The 26,377-nt window shown below is 44.4% G+C and overlaps 2 protein-coding genes across 3 annotated transcripts; one reads left to right on the forward strand and one right to left on the reverse strand.

Annotated features, from left to right (window-relative positions):
• The first annotated feature begins 435 nt into the window (after positions 1 to 435).
• On the forward strand, positions 436 to 19,917 carry LOC137044782 (intelectin-like). The gene is made up of 8 exons (XM_067421058.1): positions 436 to 535; positions 1,057 to 1,141; positions 1,627 to 1,731; positions 1,811 to 2,058; positions 13,024 to 13,182; positions 13,284 to 13,404; positions 16,249 to 16,352; positions 19,535 to 19,917. The coding sequence occupies exons 2-8, from the start codon at positions 1,060 to 1,062 to the stop codon at positions 19,685 to 19,687; spliced, it is 972 nt and encodes a 323-aa protein (XP_067277159.1). The 5' UTR covers positions 436 to 535; positions 1,057 to 1,059; the 3' UTR covers positions 19,688 to 19,917.
• Positions 7,012 to 12,065, reverse strand: LOC137045057 (uncharacterized). 2 transcript variants are annotated; one of them, XM_067421515.1, is made up of 2 exons: positions 10,756 to 12,065; positions 7,012 to 7,226 (listed from the first exon to the last, which is right to left on the reverse strand). In XM_067421515.1, the coding sequence occupies exons 1-2, from the start codon at positions 11,651 to 11,653 to the stop codon at positions 7,204 to 7,206; spliced, it is 921 nt and encodes a 306-aa protein (XP_067277616.1). In that variant the 5' UTR covers positions 11,654 to 12,065; the 3' UTR covers positions 7,012 to 7,203. The 2 variants fall into 2 exon arrangements, with proteins under 2 accessions (XP_067277616.1, XP_067277614.1); XM_067421513.1 differs by having other exon boundaries at positions 10,538 to 12,065.
• Positions 19,918 to 26,377: the final 6,460 nt, after the last annotated feature.

A 26,377-nucleotide genomic window follows, 5' to 3' on the forward strand; every position in this document is an offset into this window, starting at 1 on the left:
AAGAGAATACACTTTAATGACAGTATTTATAAACACACTTTATTGCACTTATAATGTGTACTTTGTAATAATATCTAATTAATTTGTACTTTAAAAAGTAGACTTTCATGACACTGATCCGGCTATATCCTAAATCAAAACAAGTCTATTCGCAGAGCCACGTTTAACAAACATTTGTCTAGAGCCTAAAATCCAGTTATATGATGAGCTGTTAGGCATCAATGACGGGTTTAGATAAAATGTAGACATTTGTCAGTTCTTTGTTATCTGTTAATTTAATCGTTTTCCTTGTTAGTACAGCCATGCACAAATTAAATAGTTCAGTATTTACATTTTACAAAGCAAATTTGGAGTTGACATGTCAGTCAAAACACAATTCTCAAATTACGGACATTAATAGCATGTATTATTTGGCACCTGAGTATAAGTACTACTGGGAAAGGATGCCTGAGCTTTATTCTCTGACCCGGCCAGAAGCCAAAAGCCTGGACAGCGCTCGCCAACTCAGGAGAGAAACACGAGACAAGAAGCAAATGTAAGACTTTGTGTACCATACAAATGTAATCTTGAAATATAATGTTTACACTGCAAAAAATGCTTTTCTTACTCAGTATTTTTGTCTTGTTTCTAGTCCAAACATCTAAAAATTCTTAAAACAAGAAGTATTTACTAGACAAGCAAAAGTAATTGTCTTGTTTTTGGGAAAAAATAACTCAAAATGAAGAGAGTTTTTGCTTAAAATAAGATAAATAATCTGCCAATGGAGTGAGTAAAATAATCTTAATTCAAACAGAAAACAAGATTAATTTTCTTACCCCAATGGCAGATTATTTTGCCTATTTTAAGCAAAAACATTTTGAGTTATTTCCGAAACAAGACAATAATTTTTACTTTCTAGTAAATGTTTCTTAATGTAAGAATTTTTAGATATTTTAACTAGAAACAAGTCAAAAATGCTAAGCAAGAAAGCATTTTTTGCAGTGTACCATACAAATGTAATATTGAAATATGATGTTTAATTGTAATTGTGAAGAGCCCTTCTCCTTTTGTTTGCAGACCATGTTTACAAAAATGTCTCTAGGGATCTTTTTCAGTCTCACACTGAATTTATGGCTCTGTGAGACTGCAAGTGTAATCATTTGTAAGTAATACGTTTTTTGATCTTAAAATGTTATTACAATATACACTGCAGAAAATGCTTTTCTTATAGTATTTTTGTCTTGTTTCTAGTCCAAACATGTAACAATTCTTAAAACAAGAAGTATTTACTAGACAAGCAAAAGTAATTGTCTTGTTTTGGTGAAAAAATAACTCAAAATTAAGAGTTTTTGCTTAAAATAAGATAAATAATCTGCCAATGGGGTGAGAATTTAAAAAAAAATTCAAATATAGAATACAAGATTATTTTGCTCACCACATTGGCAGATTATTTATCTTATTTTAAGCAAAAACTCTCTTAACTTTGAGTTATTTTTCCCCAAAACAAGACAATCATTTTTACTTGTCTAGTAAATGTTTCTTAATGTATGAATTTTTAGATATTTAGACTAGAAACAAGACAAAATACTAAGTAAGAAATATTTTTTTTTGCAGTATAGTCCACTAAATCTTTGTCTAACATTGCAGTGGATCAACAAGAAGCACCACATATACATACAATACCTCAGAACAGAATTAAATATTCTGCTCGAAGCTGCAAAGAACTTCGCGAGAAGCATCATGTTTACGATGGTACGGTCCTTTAAATAATACATTTCATCTTAACCAACAACTGCATTTAAGTGACTCGGGTGTGCTTCTGTCCAAGCAGATGGCCTTTACTATCTGAACTCCTCAAGAGGGGTCCATTATCAGGCCTTCTGTGATATGACCACTGCCGGTGGAGGCTGGACGCTGGTGGCCAGTGTTCATGAAAACAACATGTATGGAAAATGTACTGTAGGTGATCGCTGGTCTAGTCAGCAGGGCAGTAGCCCACTCTGGCCTGATGGTGACGGAGCATGGGCAAACACCGTCACATTTGGAAATGCAGAAGCCTCTACAAGTGACGATTATAAGGTTTTAATTTCATTTTATTACATTTATGGTTTTCCAGCCATACACTATTAGAAGAAAACTTTCTCTAAAGAACCTTTAAAGGATCTACCAGCTCTACGTATTTGGAAGGTTCACTGCAAAAATGTTTTTCTTACTTAGCATTTTTGTCTTGTTTCTAGTCCAAACATCTAAAAATTCTTAAAACAAGAAGTATTTACTAGACAAGCAAAAGTAATTGCCTTGTTTTGGGGGGAAAATAACTCAAATTTAAGATTTGTTTCTTAAAATAAGCTAAATAATCTACCAATGGAGTAAGTAAAATCTTAAAACAAGATTATTTTTCTTACCCCATTGGCAGATTATTTGGCTTATTTTAAGAAAAAAAACTCTTATTTGAGTTAATTTTTTCCCAAAACAAGACAATAATTTTACTTGTCTAGTAATTGTTTTTTAATGTAATTTATTTAGACTAGAAACAAGACAAAAATTCTAAGTAAGAAAAGCTTTTTTTACATTGTTCTATGTTGAACCTGTTGGAAACTCAGAAGTGAAGACCAGGAGAGCTTGGGTATATCTTTCGGGCAGGCGTTCCTCTTTATTGAGAAACACACGTGCGTCTGTGGCTGCAGTCGTCCAAGTCTAATTTTAAACAGTATACATTGTAATTTATCCACATTTCAGGGGGAGGGATTTACACAGTAGAGAAGGAGACAATCTAAACAAAGGAATGCACATGTTGTTTAGGTAAAAGGGACACACCCCATACATTTCCAGGTCACCAGTCCTAATCCTATCAGCATAACAGTGCCAATCAGACCACCAATCCAAATCCTATCAGCATAACAGTACCAATCAGACGAATAGATGCAAATGTGATCACTCTGACAATGTTGCTTATAGATCAGGAAGTGCATAAAGACAAAAGACTGATTAGCTTGATCTCCCTAGAATGTAGTCAGTCTGTAACTCCAAACTGTAAAGAATTATGTACATATAAACTGTTAGTATACTATTACATTGGAACCTTGATATAACAATTTATAAATTTGTAATCCCACAGTCCCCCCTTTGAGAGTTCTAATAACTCTCACATAATACAAATTTAAACCTTTATAAGTCCATTCTATAGCTTATGTTTGTTAGCATAAGCCCCATCTTCTATTCATGTAACTTGAAAAAGTTACAGGCACATATCACTTGCTCTGTGTTGATTGTCTGTAGTGACGAATGACATGCTGACACAGAAACAAACATGCCACTAGGGTCCGTATAGTTCTTACGGGTAATGTTCTTTTGTGGTTGGAACAGTCCTTGGCAGTCATTTGTTGACCTTACAGGTTTCCGAACCATGAAGAATTATCTTCAGTCATCTGATGTAATTTTGCTGAAAGATCAAGAATGTCTTGTTGGATTTTGTTCAAGAGTACTTGACCACCATGTTTGTGCATAAGTGAGTCCTTGAATGCAGCCATCTTCTGGTTTGTGGTTGGAGCTGAATTATGTAGAAACCAGGGTGAACCTGCCGTTGAATTGACTGGGTAGGATGTTGTAGACCAGAAGTTCCTCCCATCATATGCCACCCATGGGATTCTTGCTTCTCCTGAAGGTGGGTGTGGCATGCAGACGTTCTTTCCAGCAAACATGGCATTTCTTGACATATTCATAAGCTCTAAGAATATGTTGTTTCTGGATTCTACACTTTGTGCGATGTCCATGATGATTAGTAGCAAGGCAATCTTGATCATGTTGATAGATGACTGAAGTTCCCGTAGGTGATTCTCTGCGTTGTGTGTTTTTTTTTTTAATGACAATTGGCTCGGTAGTGGATCTAGTTGTCCTCTAGAGGTTGTGGCTTCATATGCAGGTGAGGAAGTCGGTGCGTATAGATCTGGGGACAGCCATCAAGTGGTATCTGCACAGAGTAAGAAAGAAAACAAAAGACAGCAGAGCAGTATTTGTTCTAAAAGACTGCAAACATTGGGGTTGTTTCCTCTGTTCAATCTGAGTCTGCTATTGTTCCTTCTTTCCCTATGTCTTAATTCCTGCGACACCTAAAGAACAGTGAGGTAAGGATGGACTAGTGAGTAGGGGAAAGCCTATGAGGGAATCTTCACCGCAGGATTGGCCCCCGATGCCTGTTGCATTCGGTTCTTTCCTGGGCTCCTCACTGGTCCGTGTGTCCTAGCCTATCCCTGTCGGTGGGGGAACAACTTTACAGTGTGACACATGCGTCAAAGCTTTCCTTCCCTGACACAACACTGCAGCTGCTGTAATCAACATCACTTGATATGGTACTTTCCATTTAGGCTCTAAGGGCTTGTTTCTGAATGACTTTATCATCACCCACTGACCTGGGATGACCGTGTGTCCACCTTCTGGTGACATCTGCCAACACGACTCGACACTCTCTCTGGCACTCTGTACTGCCTTTGTGGGGTTATCAATGATTGAACCATCAACAAACAACTCCAATTCTGGATTCTCAATGGGAGTTTCTACTATTTCACTTGTAGCTGCGTATGTAAGCGTAACACAATCATGAGTCATTTCTCCTTCATCCTCTAACAAAACTTCAGTCATTGCAGACATCATACATGAGGATGGGTTTGTGACAGGTGCACGCTGTAAAACAATGTTCGGGGCTGTGAGGGTTGTTAACCAATTTCCCCAACGAGAAGAGGTGACAGAGGTGACTTTTGCTTGATTCAATAGTGCGGACACTGCATGAGGGCATCTTACGTTTACAGTCTGTCCTAACACCATTCCTGATGAAGCCTGAAGGGCTGGATCATTGTTTAAACCTTCAGCCAATTTTGTAGGGATTACTGTAAATTCTGCACCTGTATCAAGCAAAGAGTCAAATTCTTTCTCTTGTTTGCTACCGTTCACAAAAATGTTATTGTCATTGTGACGGATTACAGGGGAACGGTAGCTACTCACAGCCCCAACAATTAGTTTTTTGCCTGTTCATTTTGTGCTTTTAGAAGAGCCTCAGCAAGCTGTCCTAAAGTTTCAGTGTACCCTGGCGGAACTACTTCAGGATTGTAGGCGGGCTGAGAAGGAACATAATTATGCATAGTATTTATTTTACTATCTCGCAACTTTTTCCTACACTCTTTCTGCCAGTGACCTGATTTTTCACAGTAGTTGCATTTGCCTTCTCTCTTAGGCAATCTGTTTTCTTGATTTCTTGTGCTAAATGTAGCTGCTGCTACTCTTACTTTTGCCTTAACATCAGCATCTCTTTCCCATGTAGCTAACCTTTCTAGGTTACTTCTGAGAGTATTGTTAGACCAAGTTAGATCTAGGAATGGCAATGCTTTTCTTTACTCGGCTAAAAGACCATCTGACCAGACGCGAACAAAAGCTCCCTGGTCATCTAAAACACATTCAGAATCATCAACTATTCCACTTTAAGTTACAGCTGACTTGCAAAATCTTTCAGTGTATTCGCTGACAGTTTCTTCTTTCCTTTGCACACAATTAGTGATTTTGGACCAGTCTACTTTGGGTCCCATGATATTCTTTAGAATTTTCAAAACACCTTCTCTCATATCGCCTTTACTGACATGTCGTAGTTCAGAAGTAACAGCAGACTCAAAACTGTTGAATTCAGATTCAGTTAGAATTTGTGACATCAGCTGTGTGACTTCTGTTAACGACATGTCGTAGAGACGCATTTTGCATAACAATGTCCTTCTAAATTCAGAAAAATGTGTGCGTGCTGAGGGTAAGCTCTGGGATAATCTTTCTATGTCTTTAGGTGCTAGTCCTTTAGCTACAGTTTGTACTTGTTCAACAGAGTTATGAGGAACACTTTCAATCCCAGATCTTTTCCTTGCACCACATACCTTCACTGAATCGACAGGCACATCAGTTACTGTTTGGATAGCTACATCTGTTTCAAACAAAGTTTGTAAGTCAGGATAAGTGTTATCAGTCTGACTAACTTCATTCACATCAGTTTTCTCTGCAGCTTTGTTGCGGTTAAATTTCTTTGTCAAAGATGCTACCCTAGCACTGAACTCTTTGTTCTGTTTCTCTAGCTCTGAGATACGCTGAGACTGTTGTCTAGCTAGCGCTAAACCAAATTCTGTATGACAACAAATAATGCCTTTCACATTGTTCTTGCGAATACATGCTCCTAAAACTTTTTTACATTCATCAATTGACCAAGTCTTGTCTGGATGGATCTCATATTTCTTTGTCAAATACAATCTGACTGACTCAGTCACAATTGAGTCCATGTGCTCTCCTAACAATGACTTAAATTCACTATCTGACCACAAAGGCGTCGCAAGACCACCTTTTTCAATTGTGGAGAACAGTCTAGCATTCTTTCTAAACATGTTTCTTTGTAACCACACAATCAAAACACTAAAACTCTAGTTAACAGAGGGTAAACTTGTTAACATAGATCAACTACTGTTAACCTTCCTTGGTAAAACAGAGGACAACACAAATATTAGCCTGCAATGCTAATCTTCCCAGCTGAAAAACAGAGGCTGAACAACTATTAGCTGGTGATGCTAATTCTTCCCTGTCTGGAACAGAGGCAAACCAATTCTTCCCTGCCTGAGAAACAGAGGCAAAACAATTCTTCCCTGCTTGAAAAACAGAGGCTTAAACAATTCTTCCCTGCCGAAACAGAGGCTTACAAACTATTAGCTTGTGATGCTAACCTTCCCTGCCTGGAAAACAGAGGATAACTTTCATCTCTAAAACACATTTTTTAGAGGATAACTTAGTTAATCAAACTCTACAGCTGTCTGATAACTTCTCTGGCTGTGCAGAGGATAACAAATTTGTACTGGTCTTAATGGTTCTTTTGGATAGAGTGACTCACCAACCCTTGGTTGTACAGAACAATTCAGCTGGATTCAGTCTGGAACGAAGTCAGAATCTTTGTTGAGCTGGATTCAGTCTGGAACTGTAACAAGTTCGATATAGTGAGGAAGGAAGAGGACACGGGGGTCGGCAGGACTGTTGATGCTCTTTTATTCTTAATAACTCAAATCAATAAACGTGCACGCTTCAGCGTGTGTTTGTCTCTGTGTATGCTCAGTTTCGCTTCCGGGTCACGCACTTCCGGCTTCCGGATATCTCAGGGTCTCGGCATCAACAGTCCGACTCTCTCTCTCCTCGGTCTCCGGTTCCGCTGGTGTTTTATCCCGTCTCCGCGCTCATTACTAGAACAAGAGACAGGTGTTATTAATCTGCGTCCAACCCACTCACTTACCGCTCGTCCCGAGGCCCTCTCTCCCGCTGCAGACCTCGCTGAACCACGCCCCCCTTGCCACATACCCCCACCGCCCGACTCAGGCCGGGGAGCCGTCCGGCCTGCAGCCCCCCCCCCCCCATTTCTGGAGAGGAAATCGGCCACAGCCATCTGAGCACCCGGCCTGTGGACCACCTTGAACTTAAACGGCTGAAGAGCCAGATACCAACGGGTGATCCGCGCGTTGGTATCCTTCATGCGGTGGAGCCATTGGAGAGGAGCGTGGTCCGAACAGAGAGTGAACTCCCGCCCCAGGAGGTAGTAGCGGAGGGTGAGAACGGCCCATCTGATGGCCAAACACTCCTTTTCTATGGTGCTGTACCTAGCTTCTCTCTTAGAGAGCTTACGGCTAATGTACAGCACCGGCCGCTCTCCCCCCTCCACCTCCTGGGCCAGGACTGCGCCCAGCCCCCTGTCCGACGCGTCAGTCTGCAACAAGAAAGGGAGAGAAAAGTCAGGGGAGTGTAACAGCGGCCCGCCACATAGGGCAGCCTTTACTTGGGTAAAAGCCTGTTGACACGGCTCCGTCCACTGGACCGTATCTGGTAGCCCCTTTTTAGTAAGATCAGTCAAAGGGCTGGTGAGGTCCGAATAATTTGGTATAAACCGTCTATAATATCCCGCCAGCCCCAAGAACTGTCTTACCTCCTTTTTGGTCTTGGGCCTCGGACAGGTTGCAATGGCGGCAGTCTTATCAATTTGAGGACGCACCTGTCCATGACCCAAGTGGAAGCCCAGATACCTTACTTCCACCCGCCCAATCGCACACTTCTTCGGATTGGCCGTGAGCCCCGCTCTCCTCAGCGACCTCAGGACCGCCCTCACATGCTGCATATGCCGCTGCCAGTCGTGACTATAGATCACTATGTCATCTAGGTACGCCGCAGCATATGCAGCATGGGGACGCAAAATCCTATCCATGAGTCGCTGGAAGGTCGCGGGTGCCCCGAACAAGCCGAAAGGAAGCGTGACGAATTGGTGTAATCCGAACGGCGTGGTGAAAGCTGTTTTTTCTTTGGACAATGGAGACAAGGGGATCTGCCAATAGCCCTTTGTTAAGTCCAGTGTCGAATAAAATCGAGCCGAGCCTAACCGATCAAGCAACTCGTCAACCCGTGGCATTGGATACGCGTCGAACTTCGACACAGCGTTCACCTTGCGGTAGTCCACACAGAACCTGACCGAGCCGTCCGTTTTGGGGACCAAAACTATCGGGCTCGCCCAGTCACTGTTGGACTCCTCGATTACTCCCATGTCGAGCATTGCGCCTAATTCGTCCTGAACTACTTTTTTCTTGTGTTCAGGCAAGCGGTACGGCCGGCTGCGAACTACCACGCCCGGCTCGGTCTCGATATGGTGCTGAATCAAGTCGGTACGTCCCGGTAGGGGCGAGAACACGTCGGCGAACTCCGCCTGCAATTTCGACAAATCAGCGAGTTGTAACGGTGAGAGGTGATCTCCCCCAGGGGCCAGCGCGACTGATTGCGCTTTAATGCTCGCCTCTGGCCCGAGATCATCCTCTCCCCCGATCACCGTTGCCAACAACACCGATTCCACCTCATTCCATTTTTTCAGCAGATTAAGGTGGTATATTTGACGTGCCCCGTTCCTATCGGATCGTATCACTTCATAATCGAGCTCTCCTATCTGTCGTGCGACCTCAAACGGCCCCTGCCACTTCGACATTAATTTTGAGCTCGAGGTTGGGAGTAGAACGAGCACTTTCTCTCCCGGTGTGAATTTGCGCAGTTTAGTACCCCTGTTATATGACCGGCTCTGGCGGTCCTGGGCTTGTAACAAATTCTCCCTAGATAGCCGCCCCAATGTGTGGAGTTTTGTTCGCAAGTCCATGACGTACTGAATTTCGTTTTTGGCCAACGACGGCCCCTCCTCCCAAGTTTCTCGTAGGACGTCCAGCACCCCCCGTGGCTGACGCCCGTAGAGAAGCTCGAAGGGGGAAAACCCCGTGGAGGCTTGCGGGACCTCGCGCACAGCAAATAAGAGGGGTTCTAACCACCGATCCCAATTCTTGGCGTCTTCTTGTACGAATTTACGGATCATGGATTTAAGAGTGCGATTAAATCGTTCGACCAACCCGTCTGTTTGTGGGTGATAGACGCTGGTTCGAATGGATTTAATGCCCAATAATCCATACAATTCGCTTAACGTGCGTGACATAAACGCCGTGCCTTGATCAGTGAGGATTTCTTTCGGAATCCCCACCCGGGAGATTAAACGAAACAGTGCGTCCGCAACACTCTTCGCCGAGATGTTGCGGAGAGCCACTGCTTCCGGGTATCGTGTTGCGTAGTCCACGATAACTAGCGCAAAACGATGCCCGCGTGCGGATCGTTCTAATGGCCCGATGAGGTCCATCGCAATTCTCTCGAAGGGGACCTGCATTAATGGAAGGGGGCGCAATGGCGCTTTTGGGGCGGCCAGTGGGTTCACCAACTGACATTCAGGACAAGACGCGCACCACCTGCGCACATTGTCATAAATGCCTGGCCAAAAGAATCGGGTCATTAAACGATTCAGCGTGGCCGCCTGTCCCAGGTGGCCCGCCATCGGGTTAGAATGAGCCGCCTGAAAAAGCATTTCCCGGCGGCTCTTTGGTACTAACAATTGGGTTGTATCTATTTTTGACTGAGCGTCTTGGGTCACTCGATACAACCTATCCTTAATTATGGCAAAATAAGGATACGTGACGGGCAATGCGGGTTGAAGGGGCTGACCGTCGATGGTGCGGACCTGTTGAAACGCATGTTTTAGCGTCTCGTCTTGAGACTGCTCCAGAGGGAAGTCATCGCGGTCCGAGAGAATCAGTCTCTCGACCCCGCTCGATTCCTCTGAAGCTGTTCCCAAGGGCCCCGTATCAGCCTCGCCAACCTGCACTCGCACCGCCCCGTTCCTAGCCTTGTTTCCCCAAGCGGCATCCGCGCACAACGACCCCAATAACGCCGAAAAGGCGGGCCAATTCGTCCCCAGAATTAGCGGATGCCGGAGGTGGGGACTAACCGCCACCTCAACACTATGCTTTTTCCCCCTAAACTGTATCGTGACTGGGACAACCGGATATTCCACCACATCCCCGTGCACACACCGCACCTTAACCACGCGGCTTGTATCCAACGCCCCAGGCTGAATCAGGCTTTGATGGATCGAGGTTTGGTTACATCCTGAATCCACCAAGGCCTGATATGTACCCCCCTTGATACTTACAGGAATTTGGTACTCTCCTGCTTGATCGGGGGTGGTCCGCTGGACGTCCGGGATCCGGATCATTGTTCCGATGTCCATCATCGGACATCGGTCCACAAAATGATCCGGATCACCGCACCGCCAGCAGGCCAGCCCAGGCCTACCCGCCGCCCCGGCGGCGGGGAGTGGGTTGGAGGCTGAGCGCGGATAGGGGGCGGAACCGGATCCGTAGTCACTACCCGTCCCCAGCGGCCCCGCCCCCCTGGGCGGGACCCGCGAACTCCCAGACGGTCCAGGGCCCATCCCACCCCGGCCTCTGGGGGGAACGCGAGGAGGGCCTGGAGGGCGGGACCTGGGGAGAGGGACAGGTCGAGAGAGAGAGAGAGAAGGGGGAGAGAGAGAGGGAGAAGTTAGTGGGGGTGCGCCGACCCCCGGGCACGCCACCAGGTGGTCCTCCGCCAAATTGATGGCCGTCTCCAGCGACGTGGGCCGGTGGCACTGGACCCACTCGGCGGTCTTCCTGGGGAGCCGAGTGATGAACTGCTCCAGCACCACCAGATCGACGACATGGTCCACGTCGCTGCCGCCGGCCAGCAGCCATCTGCGGCACTCGTCCCGGAGCTGTTGGGCCAAGGCGAAGGGTCGACCGGACTCGCCCCACTCCAGGGAGCGGAAACGCTGGCGGTGCTGTTCTGGGGTCCGGCCGACCCGCTGAAGAATGGCCCGCTTCAGGTCATCGTAGTCCAGGAGGTTCGCAACCGGTAGATGTTGCGCGGCCGCCTGGGCTTCGCCGGATAGCAGTGGGATGAGGCGCACCGGCCACTGTGCCCGGGGCCACCCGCAGGCCTCCGCGGCTTTTTGGAAGAGATCCACGAAGGCCTCGGGATCATCTTCCGGCCCCATCTTCTGCAGGGGCACGTGCACCGGTGCGCTGGCCCGCCCAGCGGCCTCGGCGCGAACCTCCCGGTCCATCCAGCTCCGGAACTGCTCGCGGTCCTCTTGCTGGCCTTGGACTATGGCCGCGAAGCGGCGCTCCTGTTCAGTCCGAAGGTCCAGCAACGCCGTGTGATGTTCCTGGTGGAGGGCCGCGAGCGATGTTATGATCTCCGCAAATGGCGAGGCGGAGGGCGTTGTCATGGCGGCGGCTCTGTCCTGCTTCCTTCCCGGGTTTCGGCACCAGTGTAACAAGTTCGATATAGTGAGGAAGGAAGAGGACACGGGGGTCGGCAGGACTGTTGATGCTCTTTTATTCTTAATAACTCAAATCAATAAACGTGCACGCTTCAGCGTGTGTTTGTCTCTGTGTATGCTCAGTTTCGCTTCCGGGTCACGCACTTCCGGCTTCCGGATATCTCAGGGTCTCGGCATCAACAGTCCGACTCTCTCTCTCCTCGGTCTCCGGTTCCGCTGGTGTTTTATCCCGTCTCCGCGCTCATTACTAGAACAAGAGACAGGTGTTATTAATCTGCGTCCAACCCACTCACTTACCGCTCGTCCCGAGGCCCTCTCTCCCGCTGCAGACCTCGCTGAACCACGCCCCCCTTGCCACAGGAACAAAGTCAGAATCTTTGCTGAGCTGGATTCAGTCTGGAACGAAGTCAGAATCTTTGCTGAGCTGGATTCAGTCTGGAACGAAGTCAGAATCTTTGCTGAGCTGGATTCAGTCTGGAACGTGTTCAGAATCTTTGTTGAGTTGGATTCAGGTGGAACGAAGTCAGAATCTTTGTTGAGCTGGATTCAGGTGAGGATCTCTATCCGGGTCACGGCACCAAAACTGTTGGAAACTCAGAAGTGAAGACCAGGAGAGCTTGGGTATATCTTTCGGGCAGGCGTTCCTCTTTATTGAGAAACACACGTGCGTCTGTGGCTGCAGTCGTCCAAGTCTAATTTTAAACAGTATACATTGTAATTTATCCACATTTCAGGGGGAGGGATTTACACAGTAGAGAAGGAGACAATCTAAACAAAGGAATGCACATGTTGTTTAGGTAAAAGGGACACACCCCATACATTTCCAGGTCACCAGTCCTAATCCTATCAGCATAACAGTGCCAATCAGACCACCAATCCAAATCCTATCAGCATAACAGTACCAATCAGACGAATAGATGCAAATGTGATCACTCTGACAATGTTGCTTATAGATCAGGAAGTGCATAAAGACAAAAGACTGATTAGCTTGATCTCCCTAGAATGTAGTCAGTCTGTAACTCCAAACTGTAAAGAATTATGTACATATAAACTGTTAGTATACTATTACATTGGAACCTTGATATAACAATTTATAAATTTGTAATCCCACAAACCCATAAGTGCCAAAAGGGTTCACTGTCACATTTGGAACTGTAGAAGCCTCTACAAGTGATGATTATAAGGATGATTATAAATAATAATTTTATTTTTTATTTACCACTTATAAAGCACATTTATCAAAAAAATTATACGCTGGATTGAAGGATGTTTATCTGGAATCTGAAAGGACAGTCGGTTTCGTTTTTTTGCCACAGAATCCTGGATACTTTGACATTGTGGCAAAAGATGTGTCTGTGTGGCATGTTCCTAATAATATAGAGTTGGACTTCTGGTCTACTACGACCTTCCTGCGATACCACACTGAGAATCACTTCTTAACTCTCCATGGAGGAAACCTTTACAATTTATTCAAGGTCAGATAAACTTTTAAAATTTGGGGTTTAAAATGTATTCATGCATTTTGTTTAAATGAAAATACAAAAACACAGATTTTTTTCCCTTTCAATTCTCCCAGAAATTCCCTGTGAGGTTTGGAATAGGGTCATGCCTGACTGATAACGGGCCTTCTATTCCAATAGTGTATGATATCGGAAATGCGGAATACAACACACATCTGTATGGTCCCCATTCAAGAAGTAAGTTTTTTTTCCTTCATTTAACAAACCAATATTTTTTTTAAATATTTTAATAAAAGTGGCTACATCAATAAACAGTCAGAAAATCTGTTCGTTAATATAGGGTTAGTTGACCCAAAAATGAAATGTATGTCATTAACTCTTCACCCTAATGTCGTTCCTGGACAAACGTAGTTTCGGATCATGAATCAATTCGCTGATTCATAACCGTTTGAATCTTTATTTTGAGGTTTGAAAACAAACCAGGAAGAAAAGACAATGCTGAATAAAGTCGTAGTTTTTGTTATTTTTGGACCCAAATGTATTTTGGATGCTTCAAGAGATTCTAATTAACCCACTGATGTCTCAAATGGACTACTGTGCTATGGTCTATGGTCTACATGTCATATGGACATGGACAGTATAGTGTGCATACACTTGCATACGCTCTCGGACTAAATATAAAATATCTTAAACTGTGTGTGAAGATGAACGGAGGTCTTACGGGTGTGGAGCGACATTAGGGAGAGGGGTTCATGAGAGACATTTCATTTTTCGGTGAACTAACTGTAGTAAAGTTCGTTGTGTTAGGAAGGAAGAAGACAGGGGTCGGCTTTGACAAGGGACTCGCTCTCTTTATTCAGTCTTTTCAAATAAACAATAAACACGTGTGTGTGTGGCAACTCAGTTTCTCCACGATATGGATCGCTCCTTTCTCAATCAGACTCTGTGTCAGGCCTCTCAGTTTCTATGCTGTGCACGTGAAGTCCCAGTCCAACTCTATCTCTCTCGACTCTCCCAGCCGCCGCTTAAATGCGCTCTCTCCCTGCCAATTACTGCAATCAGAAACAGGTGTTTGTCATCTGTGCTTGACCTACTTACCTGCCGCTCCGCTCTGAGCTCTCTCTCCCGCTGCAGACCTCGCAGAACCACGCACCCTTCATCACATACCCCCACCGCCCGACTCAGGCCTCAGGCCGGGGAGCCATCCCTTCCTTTTTAGTTAGATCAGTCAGCGGGCTGGCGAGGTACGAATAATTAGGTACAAACCTCCTATAATATCCCGCCAGCCCCAGGAACTGTCTATCCTCCTTTTTGGTCTTGGGTCTTGGGCAGGCCGCAACCGCTGTGGTCTTATTAATTTGGGGACGCACCTGCCCATGACCCAAGTGGAAGCCCAGATATCTTACTTCCACCTGCCCATTTGCACACTTCTTCGGGTTGGCCGTGAGCCCCGCCCTTCTCAGCGACCTGAGGACTGCTCGCAAATGCTGCATATGACGCTGCCAGTCACCACTATACATGATGATATCATCCAGATAGGCAGCGGCATATGCAGCATGCGGCCAAAGAATTTGATCCATCAGGCACTGAAAAGTCACCGGTGCCCCGAACAGCCCGAAAGGAAGCGTAACAAATTGGTGCAATCCAAACGGCGTGGTAAACGCGTTTTTTTCTTTGGTTACTGGAGACAAGGGGATCTGCCAGTAACCCTTTGTCAAGTCCAGCGTCGAATAAAAACGAGCAGTACCTAGCCGATCAAGCAATTCGTCACTCTGTGGCATGGGATATGCATCAAATTTCGACACCGCGTTGACTTTTCTGTAATCCACGCAGAACCGGACCGAGCCGTCAGATTTTGGTACCAAAACGATTGGGCTCGCCTAGTCACTGTTGGATTCTTCTATAACCAAGATCTCTAGCATTGTCTCTAATTCAATTGATGTAATGAGATTGTGCCTTTTGAATCGCCTCTGGTCCGAGATCATCCTCTCCACTCATTACCGTCGCCAGCATTACAGCCTCTGACTCAACCCATTTTTTTAATAAATTGAGATGGTATATTTGACGTGCCCCGTCCCTGTCGGACCGAATTACCTCATAGTTCAGATCCCCTACTCACTGTGTGACCTCAAATGGTCCTTGCCACTTGGCGAGTAATTTGGAACTAGAGGTGGGGAGTAATAGAAGTACTTTCTCTCCCGGTGAAAATTGTCGTAATCTAGCCCCTTTATTGTACAGCTGTCTTTGTTTGTCTTGAGCCTGTAACAAATTCTCCATAGAAAGCCACTCCAACGTGTGGAGTTTTGTTCTCAGGTCCAACACAAACTGAATTTTGTTTTTACTAGCGGATGGTCCGTCCTCCCAAGCTTCCCTAATGACATCCAAAACCCCTTGGGGTTGCCATAGAGAAGCTCGAAGGGGGAATAATTTATTAAAATCTGGCCAATTGGTCCCCAAAATCAGTGGATGCCGGAGGTGCTGGTTAACGGCCACCTCAACTCTATGTTTTTGACCCCGGATTAGAATATCCACCGGTACTAAAGGGTATTCTCTCACCTGCCAGTGTACACACCTCACCATAACCATGCGGCACTTATCCCATGCCCCGGGTTGAATCAGGCTTTGGTGCATGGAGGTCTGGTTACAATCTGAATCCAGCAAAGCTTGATAAGTACCCCCCTTGATACTCATGGGTATTTGGTACAGGCCAGCCTGATCGGGGGCGGCGTGCGGCGAGTCGGGGACCCGGACCAGCGTCCCCACCTCCATCACCGGACACTGATCGATAAAATGTCCAGGGTCCCCGCAGTTTCCCCACGGCCCTAATGGCTGGCAGTGGGGTTGTGAATTGACGTGGAGAGAGCGGGTGCCAGGAAGCCGGCAGACCGGGATCCTGAGCTCCTCTCCCTCCTCTCGCTGATGGCTGGTACCTGGCGGCTGGATCGGCTGGAGCTCTAGAAGCTAACCCTTTAAGTGATGGTGTACAATTGACAAGGCATCATCATCACTCACTTGGACTAAGACATGTCGTGTGTGCATGACAGATTTTCATCAATAATATGTTCTGTGCATTTTCCACAGCAAATTTTATGCCTGGATTCATCTCATTCAGAGTCTTCAATAATGAAAGGGCAGCCATGGCTCTTTGTTCTGGACTCAAACCAACCCAGTGCAACACTGAACATGTGAGTTAAAATAATAATCTGGATTAATTAAATGATTGTCTATCTATGGGCAGCATTTAATATATTTTATATAACAGTGTGTATAAATAGTAAATCAGGGTTGCCAGCTCGCTCTCACTCTGCCCAACTTAATCTCACGCCAAATTGCCAAACCTGCTTTTGATATTAAACAAAGCTAAGGTTTTTTATTTTTTATTTTAAGTTTTAAAGCAAAATTTAAAGCAAAATTCAAACAATAAATAGCATTTTGGTGCTAATTTGGCATAATGTTAAAGCTGAGGCATTGAAAAATGGATACTCAGCTCAATACTTCTAGCGCTGTGTCAATGCATTTGAATGGCTTAAGCGGATACACAACAGTTTCACTATACAGATGTTTGCAGTACGTTTTGGTAAACAGCATAGTGTGCATCGATTAAGTCAGCCATATTTACAGGATCGTTTTATTATGGAGAGGGATAGAGATACAACATTGTAAACATTAATGTTATTCTTGTATTTAGCCCTCAGGTATTCCTTACTAATTGGTCACAGAAATACTCATTGATGCTCAAATGTGACCATACACGTAACTATTTTTCAATCATTAATTTTAATCTAACAATATTTATTGAATATTTTAAGCAGATATTCTGGTACTCATTATTATTTATGCAATAATTATTGTCAATTAATGACCACTTAAAATATTTTTCTTCTAATATTTCTATTATTTCTATTACAATTAACGTAATAATTAAGATTAAAATAGATAATTCCAATTCAAAGAGGCAAATTAGAATCATTTTGTGGCTAAACAATAACAACGTTCATTTGTTTACTTCCATTACCCAGTAGGTGCCTTATGACTCTTCAATAAATAGTGTATCTAATCTAGTTGCTCCAAAAAGTATTGCAGTCTTGCATTTTAATTAATATTTAGATATGATGAAACATTAGATTTCTTTAAATGTGAAATTTTAAAACGTTAATAAACTTGCATTCTAATATTTTTAATGAATAATGATACTTATAAAAGCACACACAAGTGAATAATAATGAATGCGAACACATATAATTTGACGCAAGAAATATTTAAAATAGTGCTAAAATAGTGCTAAGACAAACAAATCTTTCCTTATTATGTACAGTAGGCTACATTGATACAAAAGTCTCACTCCAACCTGAACTTAAAAGTTGGCAACCCTGAGTAAATGTGTTGATAGTAATGCATTACAATGGAAATAAATCAAGCACTGCAAAAAAAATGCTTTTCTTACTTAGTGTTTTTGTCTTGTTTCTAGTCAAAATATCAACAAAAAAAGCTTACATTAAAGGGGGGGTGAAACACTCAGTTTCAGTCAGTGTCATGTCAATCTTGAGTACCTATAGAGTAGCATTGCATCCTGCATATCTCCGAAAAGTCTTTATTTTTTTAATAATTATATAAGAAAGATGCGCTGTTCCGAGTCTTTCCGAAAAAAGCCGAGCGGGTGGGGGCGTATCGTGTGAGCGGAGCTAAATAATGACGTGTGCGCCGCCGTGTTGAGTGCGTGGTAAAGCTGTGTCATCCCTAACAGCGGGAAAAACTTTATTCAAACTAAAAATATGGCTTTTAATCAGATACAGCCATACATCTATGATCCGGAATCAGACCCAGAGGCTGCAGTTGAACAGGAGCAGCAGCAAAAACGACTAGAGCAGGACGTCTCTATGTGGTACAAGTTATACACTAACTATATAATATGCTTAGCGGCTTGTGTTATTTACATATTTATACTTGAATTATATCGTCGTATTTTTGTCTTTGAAGGTGTACATGTGGGAAGTGCAGTTGTGCACGTGTGTGTGTGTGTGTGTGTGTGTGTGTGTGTGTGTGTGTGTGTGTGTGTTTACGCGTGGTTTGTGTAGACAACACGGAATAGCACATTTGAATGAAGAAGCGCGCTTATTTAGTTCAACATATTTCCCCCCTCTTTGTGTATTGTTGTTTGGAGTGCTTTTACAATACACAAACATAAAGTTACACATATAGTGGCCAGCTAAACAAATGTACACGCACTACACATCGCATGCTCCATTGATCAATTTCTATATATAGTAATATATATAGTAACTATACGTGATCATGTTTGGGCTACTTGATGAGCATAGACACAGACATTTGAAGCAGTCTAACTCACCGCCCGCGGTTCTAACGTTGGGACTGCTCCATCCTTCAGCATTAGGCGATTGGGATAATCCGGCGTCAAGCTGGGCCTTGTTTATGAAACAGTCGGCACCGAAATGCAGCGAACAGATATAAACATTCGCGCAACTCAGTTGCTGATCCGGAAAAGCAAATTCCATCCACTGTTGCCTTACCGCGGGGTTTTTGGGGAATCTGTGCAGGACTGTCTTGGTCTGGCAACCAAAAACGCACTTTTTGATGTCATTGTTATGTGCAAATCACCTGTGCAGCGCAGCCTACGAGCCAGCGCTTTGATGGGCGTAGGCTGTTGCTTTCGCTCTCTCCCTCGCTCTCTCTCACGCTCTTCCGGTAGAATTGTCCGTAAGGCCCATACAAGGAAATTCCGCCCCCATTAACGTCAAAGGGGACGCATGATCGCAAAAAACTTGCCGAAACTTATGACTAACCGGAAGTAGTATTTTTGACAAAGAAATACTCCCATCAAACGTCCACCTTAACTTTTGAAACTTTGTCCATGTTTAGTATGGGATTCCAAGTCTTTAACAGTGTAAAAAGATCAGTATGCATGAAACAGCATTTCACCCCCCCTTTAAGAAACATTTACTAAACAAGTAAAAATTATTGTCTTGTTTTGGGGAAAAATAACTCAAAATGAAGAGAGTTTTGCTTAAAATATGATTTTAAAAAATCTGCCAATGGGGTGAGAAAAATAATCTTGCTTTCTGTTTGAATTAAGATTATTTTTCTCACCATATTGGCAGATTATTTAGAATATTTTAAGCAAAAACTCTCTTCATTTTTAGTTATTTTTTCCCCCAAAACAAGACAATACATTTTTAGATGTTTGGACTAGAAACAAGACAAAGTAAGAAAAGTTTTTTTTATTTTTTTTTATTTTTGTAGTGAGTGCACCAATGTCATTTGAATAAGAGGGAGAATTTACACAATTGGTGGCTGACTAAATTCTTTTTTGCCCCACTGTATGTTTTGTTGTTCCTCATATTTGTTGCAGTTCTGTATTGGTGGAGGTGGACACTTTCCCGAGGCGGCCCCTAGACAGTGTGGGGACTTTGCAGGTTTTGACTGGGATGGCTATGGTACTAATGCAGGATGGAGTGCTTCCAAAGAGATAACCGAAGCCGCCGTGCTTCTCTTTTATCGCTGAAACGCCATTCGCTCTAAAATCACCAGCTTCCTTGCCAAGATAATCTACATTGATCAACACCTGAATGTTACATACACAACTATTTGTGCATGTATTTCTTTACAATTTATATATCGATTTGTAATCTAAGAATATATATGATTGTAACTGGGGGAAAAAATCAGATTAGCCATATATTGAGCTTTTGATTGTTCATTTCTAAAATCTCTAAAATGTTCTTGGGTTTCTTTCTATAAAAAACATTTGGGCTGTCAATATATAACCCTTTCATGCATTAAATGAATGATGATAACCGCAGTGTTGTTGTTGTTGCTTTTTACAAATTTTTCTCAAAAGATTTTCAGAGAGTGGACAGCATGCGTTTATGGTTTAAACCGAAGAGATACTGTATTAAACATAACACAGTAATAACACGGCAACATTGTGTGTATTAAACAAAATAATCAAAAAAACTGCATAAAATCATTTGAAAACTAAAATAATATAGATGTGAAATATTGCAAACGCAATTGAACATCTCGAAAACATAAAAGCTTATGCTAGAATCTTGTTTGTCGACTTTAGTTCAGCTTTTAACACAGTCCAAACTAATTTGCTTTTAGAGAAGCTTAAAAACATGAACGTTAATACTATCTTAATTAAATGGTTTTATTCTTTTTTAAACAACAGGGCAAGTGAGGGTCAACAGGACACTTTCGGAGGTCAAATACTGTAACACAGGAGTTCCTCAAGGTTGTGTTGTATCACCAATACTGTTTACATTGTACACCAATGACTGTAGGAAATTACACGCTAACAACTATATAATGAAATTTGCAGATGATACCGCGATCTTGAGCCTTTTATACAAGGATGTAGACTCCTCTATGTTCCAAGACGAAATAGATACATTCGTTAAATGGTGTGACAGAAATTATCTATTTTTAAACATTCAAAAAACAAAGGAGATGGTCTTTGACCCGAGGAAAGTTACAGACCACAAGCCAGTGGTCATTAAAAACCAGGAAGTAACTCAGGTGTCCTCATACAAATACTTAGGTGTCCACATCGATAATCTTCTCTGCTGGAATACACATGTTGATAACCTCTGCAATAAACTGCAGCAGAGGCTTTATTTTCTGCTGCGATTAAGGTTGTATGGAGTGAGCAGTCAGATCATGATGATCTTCTACCGTGCAATATTGGAGAGTGTCATCAGATATGGAATTAGTGCTTGGTTTGGCAACTTAACACTTAAACTGAAAAACAAGCTTGCCAACATGCACAAAACGGCTATGAAAATTATAGGAAGGAGAGACTATGAGCCTATTTAGACCCTGTATGATCAGACAATTATGAAACAGGCTATGAAAATTAAATCTGATCTTAAACATCCCCTCTTCCTTGAATACGAAACCCTGCCAACAGGAAGAAGACTTCGTGTACCAAAATGTAAAACGAATCGCTTAAAATTACCAACAAGTTGCACTTCACGGCTATCTTTAATATCAGAACATGATGACGTGATTAAATCAAAGATCTCTACAACCTGTCAACTGTGGAAACCCAGAGATTCCCTCCAGTGAACCAGAGTATGTTAATTTACCCTTATTAGCTGATAATTATGTTTTTGTTCAAGATGGATACATTTCTACCTCTCCTCTGAGAACAGCTAGCGATCGGGTGATTTCCATCTCTTATGAAATGTTTATTGAAACCAGAGATTTCCTCTGTGAAATGAACAGAGCGATTCTCCGTGAAGGCAGCTGAGCGAACTATCGGTGACTGGCATCTAACCCAGATCCTGCTGCTGCTGGAGAATGAGAGCATGCCAAAACACACACACACTGGGACAAAACCAAACGATCTGACAAACACAAGACGCCCAACAATGGGTATAAAGCCTAGTTCACACTGCCCGATTTTAGGCCCGATTTTGACTCGCCGACAAGTTTTGCGAAATTGCAGAGAAATGCCCGAAATCACAGGCAAATCGGTGCTCGTGCACACGGGTGACAATCAAACAGTGTGAATGATCAAAGACGCGATCAGAGAGAATCGGTTAAATATCTGAACCTGTCGGCGATTCAAAATTTGTGAAATGAGTTCTGACTGAAAATTACATCGGCGATGACCAACAGCCAATGAGAGCGTGAGATACAGGGCAGCAGGAGGTTCAGGGAGGAGTTATAGACAGAATATCAGTATTTTAATAGATATATTTACAATTTTATCAAACAGAAACAAAGCCCAAACACTTGCACATCCATTTGCAGCACATTGCAAAATTAATTATTTACCTCAAAATCTCTTTGCAGAACTCAATCCTTGCTCCCTCTGTCTCTCCAACAATTTCCTCCACAATATACTTTTTTCTTTTTCTCCACAAATCAGCGCACATACGATTTGAAACAAACTTTGTGCAGTTTATTATTTTTAATAACAATTCCAAGTCTTGCGCAAGAACTCCGGTCTGACTCGTGTGTGATCTTGCGTTGTTTACTCATCACATCGCACCTGTTTGGTTGGGAATTTTGGGAAACGTAGTTTGCGCACCAGAGAGAAAGAGTTTTCGGTGATTGTTCCTCTTGTACAGTCATGCAGTGTGACATGTATCCCGTGACCGTTTATCTGCCCTGTCAATCATCAAGCAGTTCAAATCCTCCATGTTCAGTTGAATCTCCTGCCGTATGGGAGAGAAATGTAGCCGCACATTGATCTGCCATTTGTTGGTCTTTAATGCCGAGACTCTCCTCATGTGTTTGCAGTTTTGATATAATGATGCATTTAAAAGTTATTGGCCAAACGTGTTATTAGAAAAGTTCACAGCTGTTGCAGGTGAAATATAATGTGGATAGCACTGAATAAATATCTTTTCGTCAGGTTAAATACTGATAATTGACTAATTTTATCAGTGATATTCAAACTCAATCTTGAACCGTGACAGTACCCCCTCTCCTAGGAGCGCCCCCTGGCACTTCCTGAAGAGCTTACCCATTGATTGAAATCATCAATGAGGGAGTGATCCCTAGCAGGAACCCAACTTCTCTCCTCCGGGTTGTAACCTTCCCAGTCCACCAAGTACTGAAATCCACGTCCCCTCCGTCTCGAGTCCAGCATACGGTTGACCGAATAAGTGGGTTCCACATCTACTAGACGCGGCAGTGGAGGAACCGGGGCAGGCGGGTTAATGTGAGAATGAAAAACAGGTTTTTATTTGGATACATGGAACACGGGATGAATCCTCCTGTACACTGGAGGTAGTTTGAGACTGACTGCTACCGGATTAATGATCTTGATAACAGGAAATGGACCAATACATTTGGGAGCCAATTTATTACATATGGAGCAGAGAGGAAAATTCTTGGATGAAAGCCACACCTTTTTACCAAAGACGTAGATGGGAGGCTTAGACCAGTGTCGGTCAGCTTGGGCTTTGGTGCGTCTACCCACCTAAAGCAGAGTCTTGCGGGCTCTACTCCATGTGTGATGACACCTCTCGACAAAGGTGTGCGCGGATGGGACTGCGATCTCGGATTCCAGACTAGAAAATATTGGTGGCTGGTACCCTACACTAAATTCAAACGGAGAAAGGCCCCAACACTGGTAACGTGTTATGTGCATACACAACCATTGACAGTTGTTAACTCCAGGAGGATTCTTGGACACCAAACATCGCAACACTCTTTCAAGATCCTGGTTTGCCCGCTCGGTCTGACCATTGCTCTGGGGATAGAAACCCGAGGACAGACTTACTGTCGCTCTCAGTAATCTACAAAACTCTCCAGAATTTGGATTTGAATTGGGGCCTCCTGTCAGAAACCACGTCTATAGGGAGGCCATGTATACAAAAGACATGATCAAGGACAGCCACCGCTGTCTCCTTGGCAGAAGGTAATTTAGGTAGGGAATAAAATGAGGAGCCTTCGAGAACCGGTCCACTGGGACCGGTCCTGGGAGGGCGGTAATAAAATCTAGCGCAATGTGGGACCAAGGTCTCGAAGGGAACTGGCAGCGGTTGGAGTAAACCATCTGAAGGACGATTGGAAGTCTTACTAATGGCACAAACTGAACAAGCCAAAACAAATTCCCGAATGTTACGAGCCATACCAGGCCACCAGAATCGTTGCTTGACCAAAAACTTGGTTCTGTTAACTCCCGGGTGACAAGCTACATTGGAACCATGACCAAATATTCAAAATGTCCCCTGGGGGTATTAAACGCAGTCTTCCACTCATCCCCCTCCCTGATACGCACCAAATGATAAGCATTACGTAAGTCCAACTTAGTGAATATGGATGCTCCCTGCAACCTCTCGAAGGCTGAAGACATCAACGGCAAAGGATAAGTATTCTTTACCGTGATGTTATTCAGCCCTCGGTAATCAATGCAAGGTCGCAGAGAGCCATCCTTCTTACCCACAAAGAAGAACCCCGCCCCCGCTGGAGAAGAGGAAGGGCGGATAAACCCGGAAGCTAGAGAATCAGAAATATATTTCTCCATGGCCTCCCTCTCAGGATTGGAAAGTGAGTATAACTTGCCTTTAGGCGGAGACTTACCTGGCATAAGATCTATAGCACAGTCATAGGGACGATGCGGAGGAAGAGAAGCAGCCCGGGACTTACTGAACACTTCCTTCAGGTCGAGGTACTTCCTGGGCACGTTGGACCAATTCACAGTCTCCTCCTGTAACACAGAACTAGACACAGACGACCGAGCAGACACAAGACAAGAGGCATAACATCGATTACTCCAGGCAGAGACAGAACTGTGTCCCCAGTCAACCCTGGGGTTGTGTTTCACCATCCAGGGATGACCGAGGACGATGGGGACCAAGGGAGTGTCAGTGATGAGTTATTCCATGATTTCAGTGTGATTGCCGGATACAGTCAGAGTGATGGGGATGGTGGTGTGTGTAATGGTGGGGAGTGTCTGTCCATTTAGAGCGTGAACTGCGATGGGGTTGGAAAGGGGAGTGATGGGAATGTGGAGGTGAACAGCCAGGGAACGGTCCAGGAAGTTACCCTCCGCTCCGGAATCCAAAAGGGCCTGGCAGTTGTAAGAACCATGTGCCCATTGCAGACTTCCTGGAAGGAGAGTCACGGACGAGGATTTGCCCAACGACGCGCCACCCGAGAGTAGCCTCCTTTCTACTGTCGGGCTTGATCTTTTTAAAGGACAGAGGTTGAGGAAATGCCCTGCCGCGCCACAATAAAGACACAGTCCCCCGCTCCTCCGACGCTCTCTCTCCTCCCGGGAAAGCCGAGCTCTCCCCAGCTGCATGGGCTCGGGATCGTTGAGTGGGCTGACCGTGTCTCTGTCTAGGAACTCACCCGCCTCAGGGGGTCTTCGGGAGCGTGAATGTTGGTCGCGCTGCTCTAGTCTCGAGTCCACTCGCAGCGCAAGAGCCATCAGATCGTTCAGGCCGGCGGGCAGTTCCAACGCGTAGATTTCTCGTTGGACATGGTCAGCCAGCCCATGCAGGAATCGATCCCACTGCGCCTGCTCGTTCCATTTGCACTCCGCGGCCAAAGTTCAAAACTGGATCATATACTCTGAGACGGTGCTCCTTCCTTGATGTAAATCCGCTAGCCTGCGAGCCGCCTCGCGGCCCGCGACCGCACGTTCGAACACACGCCTCATTTCTTCCGAGAGTGCCTGGAACGAGGAGCAACAAGGATGATTATTTTCCCAAACCGCCGTTCCCCAGAGAGCTGCACGCCCGGACAGTAGATTCAGTACCAACGCCACTCGGGATCTCTCCGTTGAAAACGTGACTGGTTGTAGAGAGAAAAACAGCGAACATCTAGTCAAGAATGATCTGCACAGATCGGGCTCACCCGTGTATCACTCTGGCGTTGGCATCCGGGGCTCGTGCTGGTTGATGACGTCAGCGGGGTTGTGGGGAAAGGACGGCGAGGTTGGCGCAGCGGGCGATCTCAGCTGTTCAAACTGGGTTGAGAGCTCAGACACCTGCGCTACTAATGCCTGCACCGCCTGGGCCATCGCGGATACCTGTCCCTCCTGACGATCCATCCGTTGTTGACTCGAGGTGAGATAGTCCTGGAGTTCAGCCATTCTCGCTGAATCCATAAGGAGGTCAGTCGTTCTGTCCCGTGAGAGGGCAGAAAACAGAGGATCCAATAGCGAGTTGAACAAATATTTATTACTCTTAATAATTCAGATGCATAAAGCACAAAAAGTCAAGGCAGCATTGGGAACAGGTCCAATCCAGCCGAGAGACAGAATAATCCAGAAGATGGGCGGCAGGCAAAGCAGCGCAGGCAGGCAATGGACACACGGAACCGGAGGAATCCTGGAATCCGGAACGAAGAACACACTCAGGGGGAAGACACACCGACAGACAGGAACCCGCTGGACAACTGCAACGACTGACAACAAAGGTATGTGAGCTCGGTGTATATATGCAGTGGATAATGAGTGCAGCAGGTGACGGTGATCCAATCCCAGTAATCAGTGACCCCGCCTCCAACACAACCACACACACATAGAGAGGAAAGAGACGATGAATTAGTGAACCGTGACATTACCCATTTCTCTATCTTTATCCCCTTCGAACAGACGGACAGTACATCCACTAAGAAGACCCCGGCAAACAGAAAGTATGCCCGAACGACTTATTCATTGGAGGCAACGAGATTTGCAAGAATACTTTTCTGTTTCTTATGGGGTGTTTCCATAAACACCAAA

Source organism: Pseudorasbora parva, chromosome 17 (genome assembly GCF_024679245.1).
Source record: "Pseudorasbora parva isolate DD20220531a chromosome 17, ASM2467924v1, whole genome shotgun sequence".
In the NCBI taxonomy this organism is placed as follows: Eukaryota; Metazoa; Chordata; class Actinopteri; order Cypriniformes; family Gobionidae; genus Pseudorasbora; species Pseudorasbora parva.

Coding starts and splice junctions, on each gene's coding strand:
- LOC137044782 (XM_067421058.1), top strand. CDS start 1,060: ATGTTTACAAAAATGTCTCTAGGGATCTTTTTCAGTCTCACACTGAAT. Junction 13,183..13,283: donor ACCTTTACAATTTATTCAAG/GTCAGATAAACT, acceptor CAATTCTCCCAG/AAATTCCCTGTGAGGTTTGG. Junction 13,405..16,248: donor GTATGGTCCCCATTCAAGAA/GTAAGTTTTTTT, acceptor CATTTTCCACAG/CAAATTTTATGCCTGGATTC.
- LOC137045057 (XM_067421513.1), bottom strand. CDS start 11,653: ATGACAACGCCCTCCGCCTCGCCATTTGCGGAGATCATAACATCGCTC.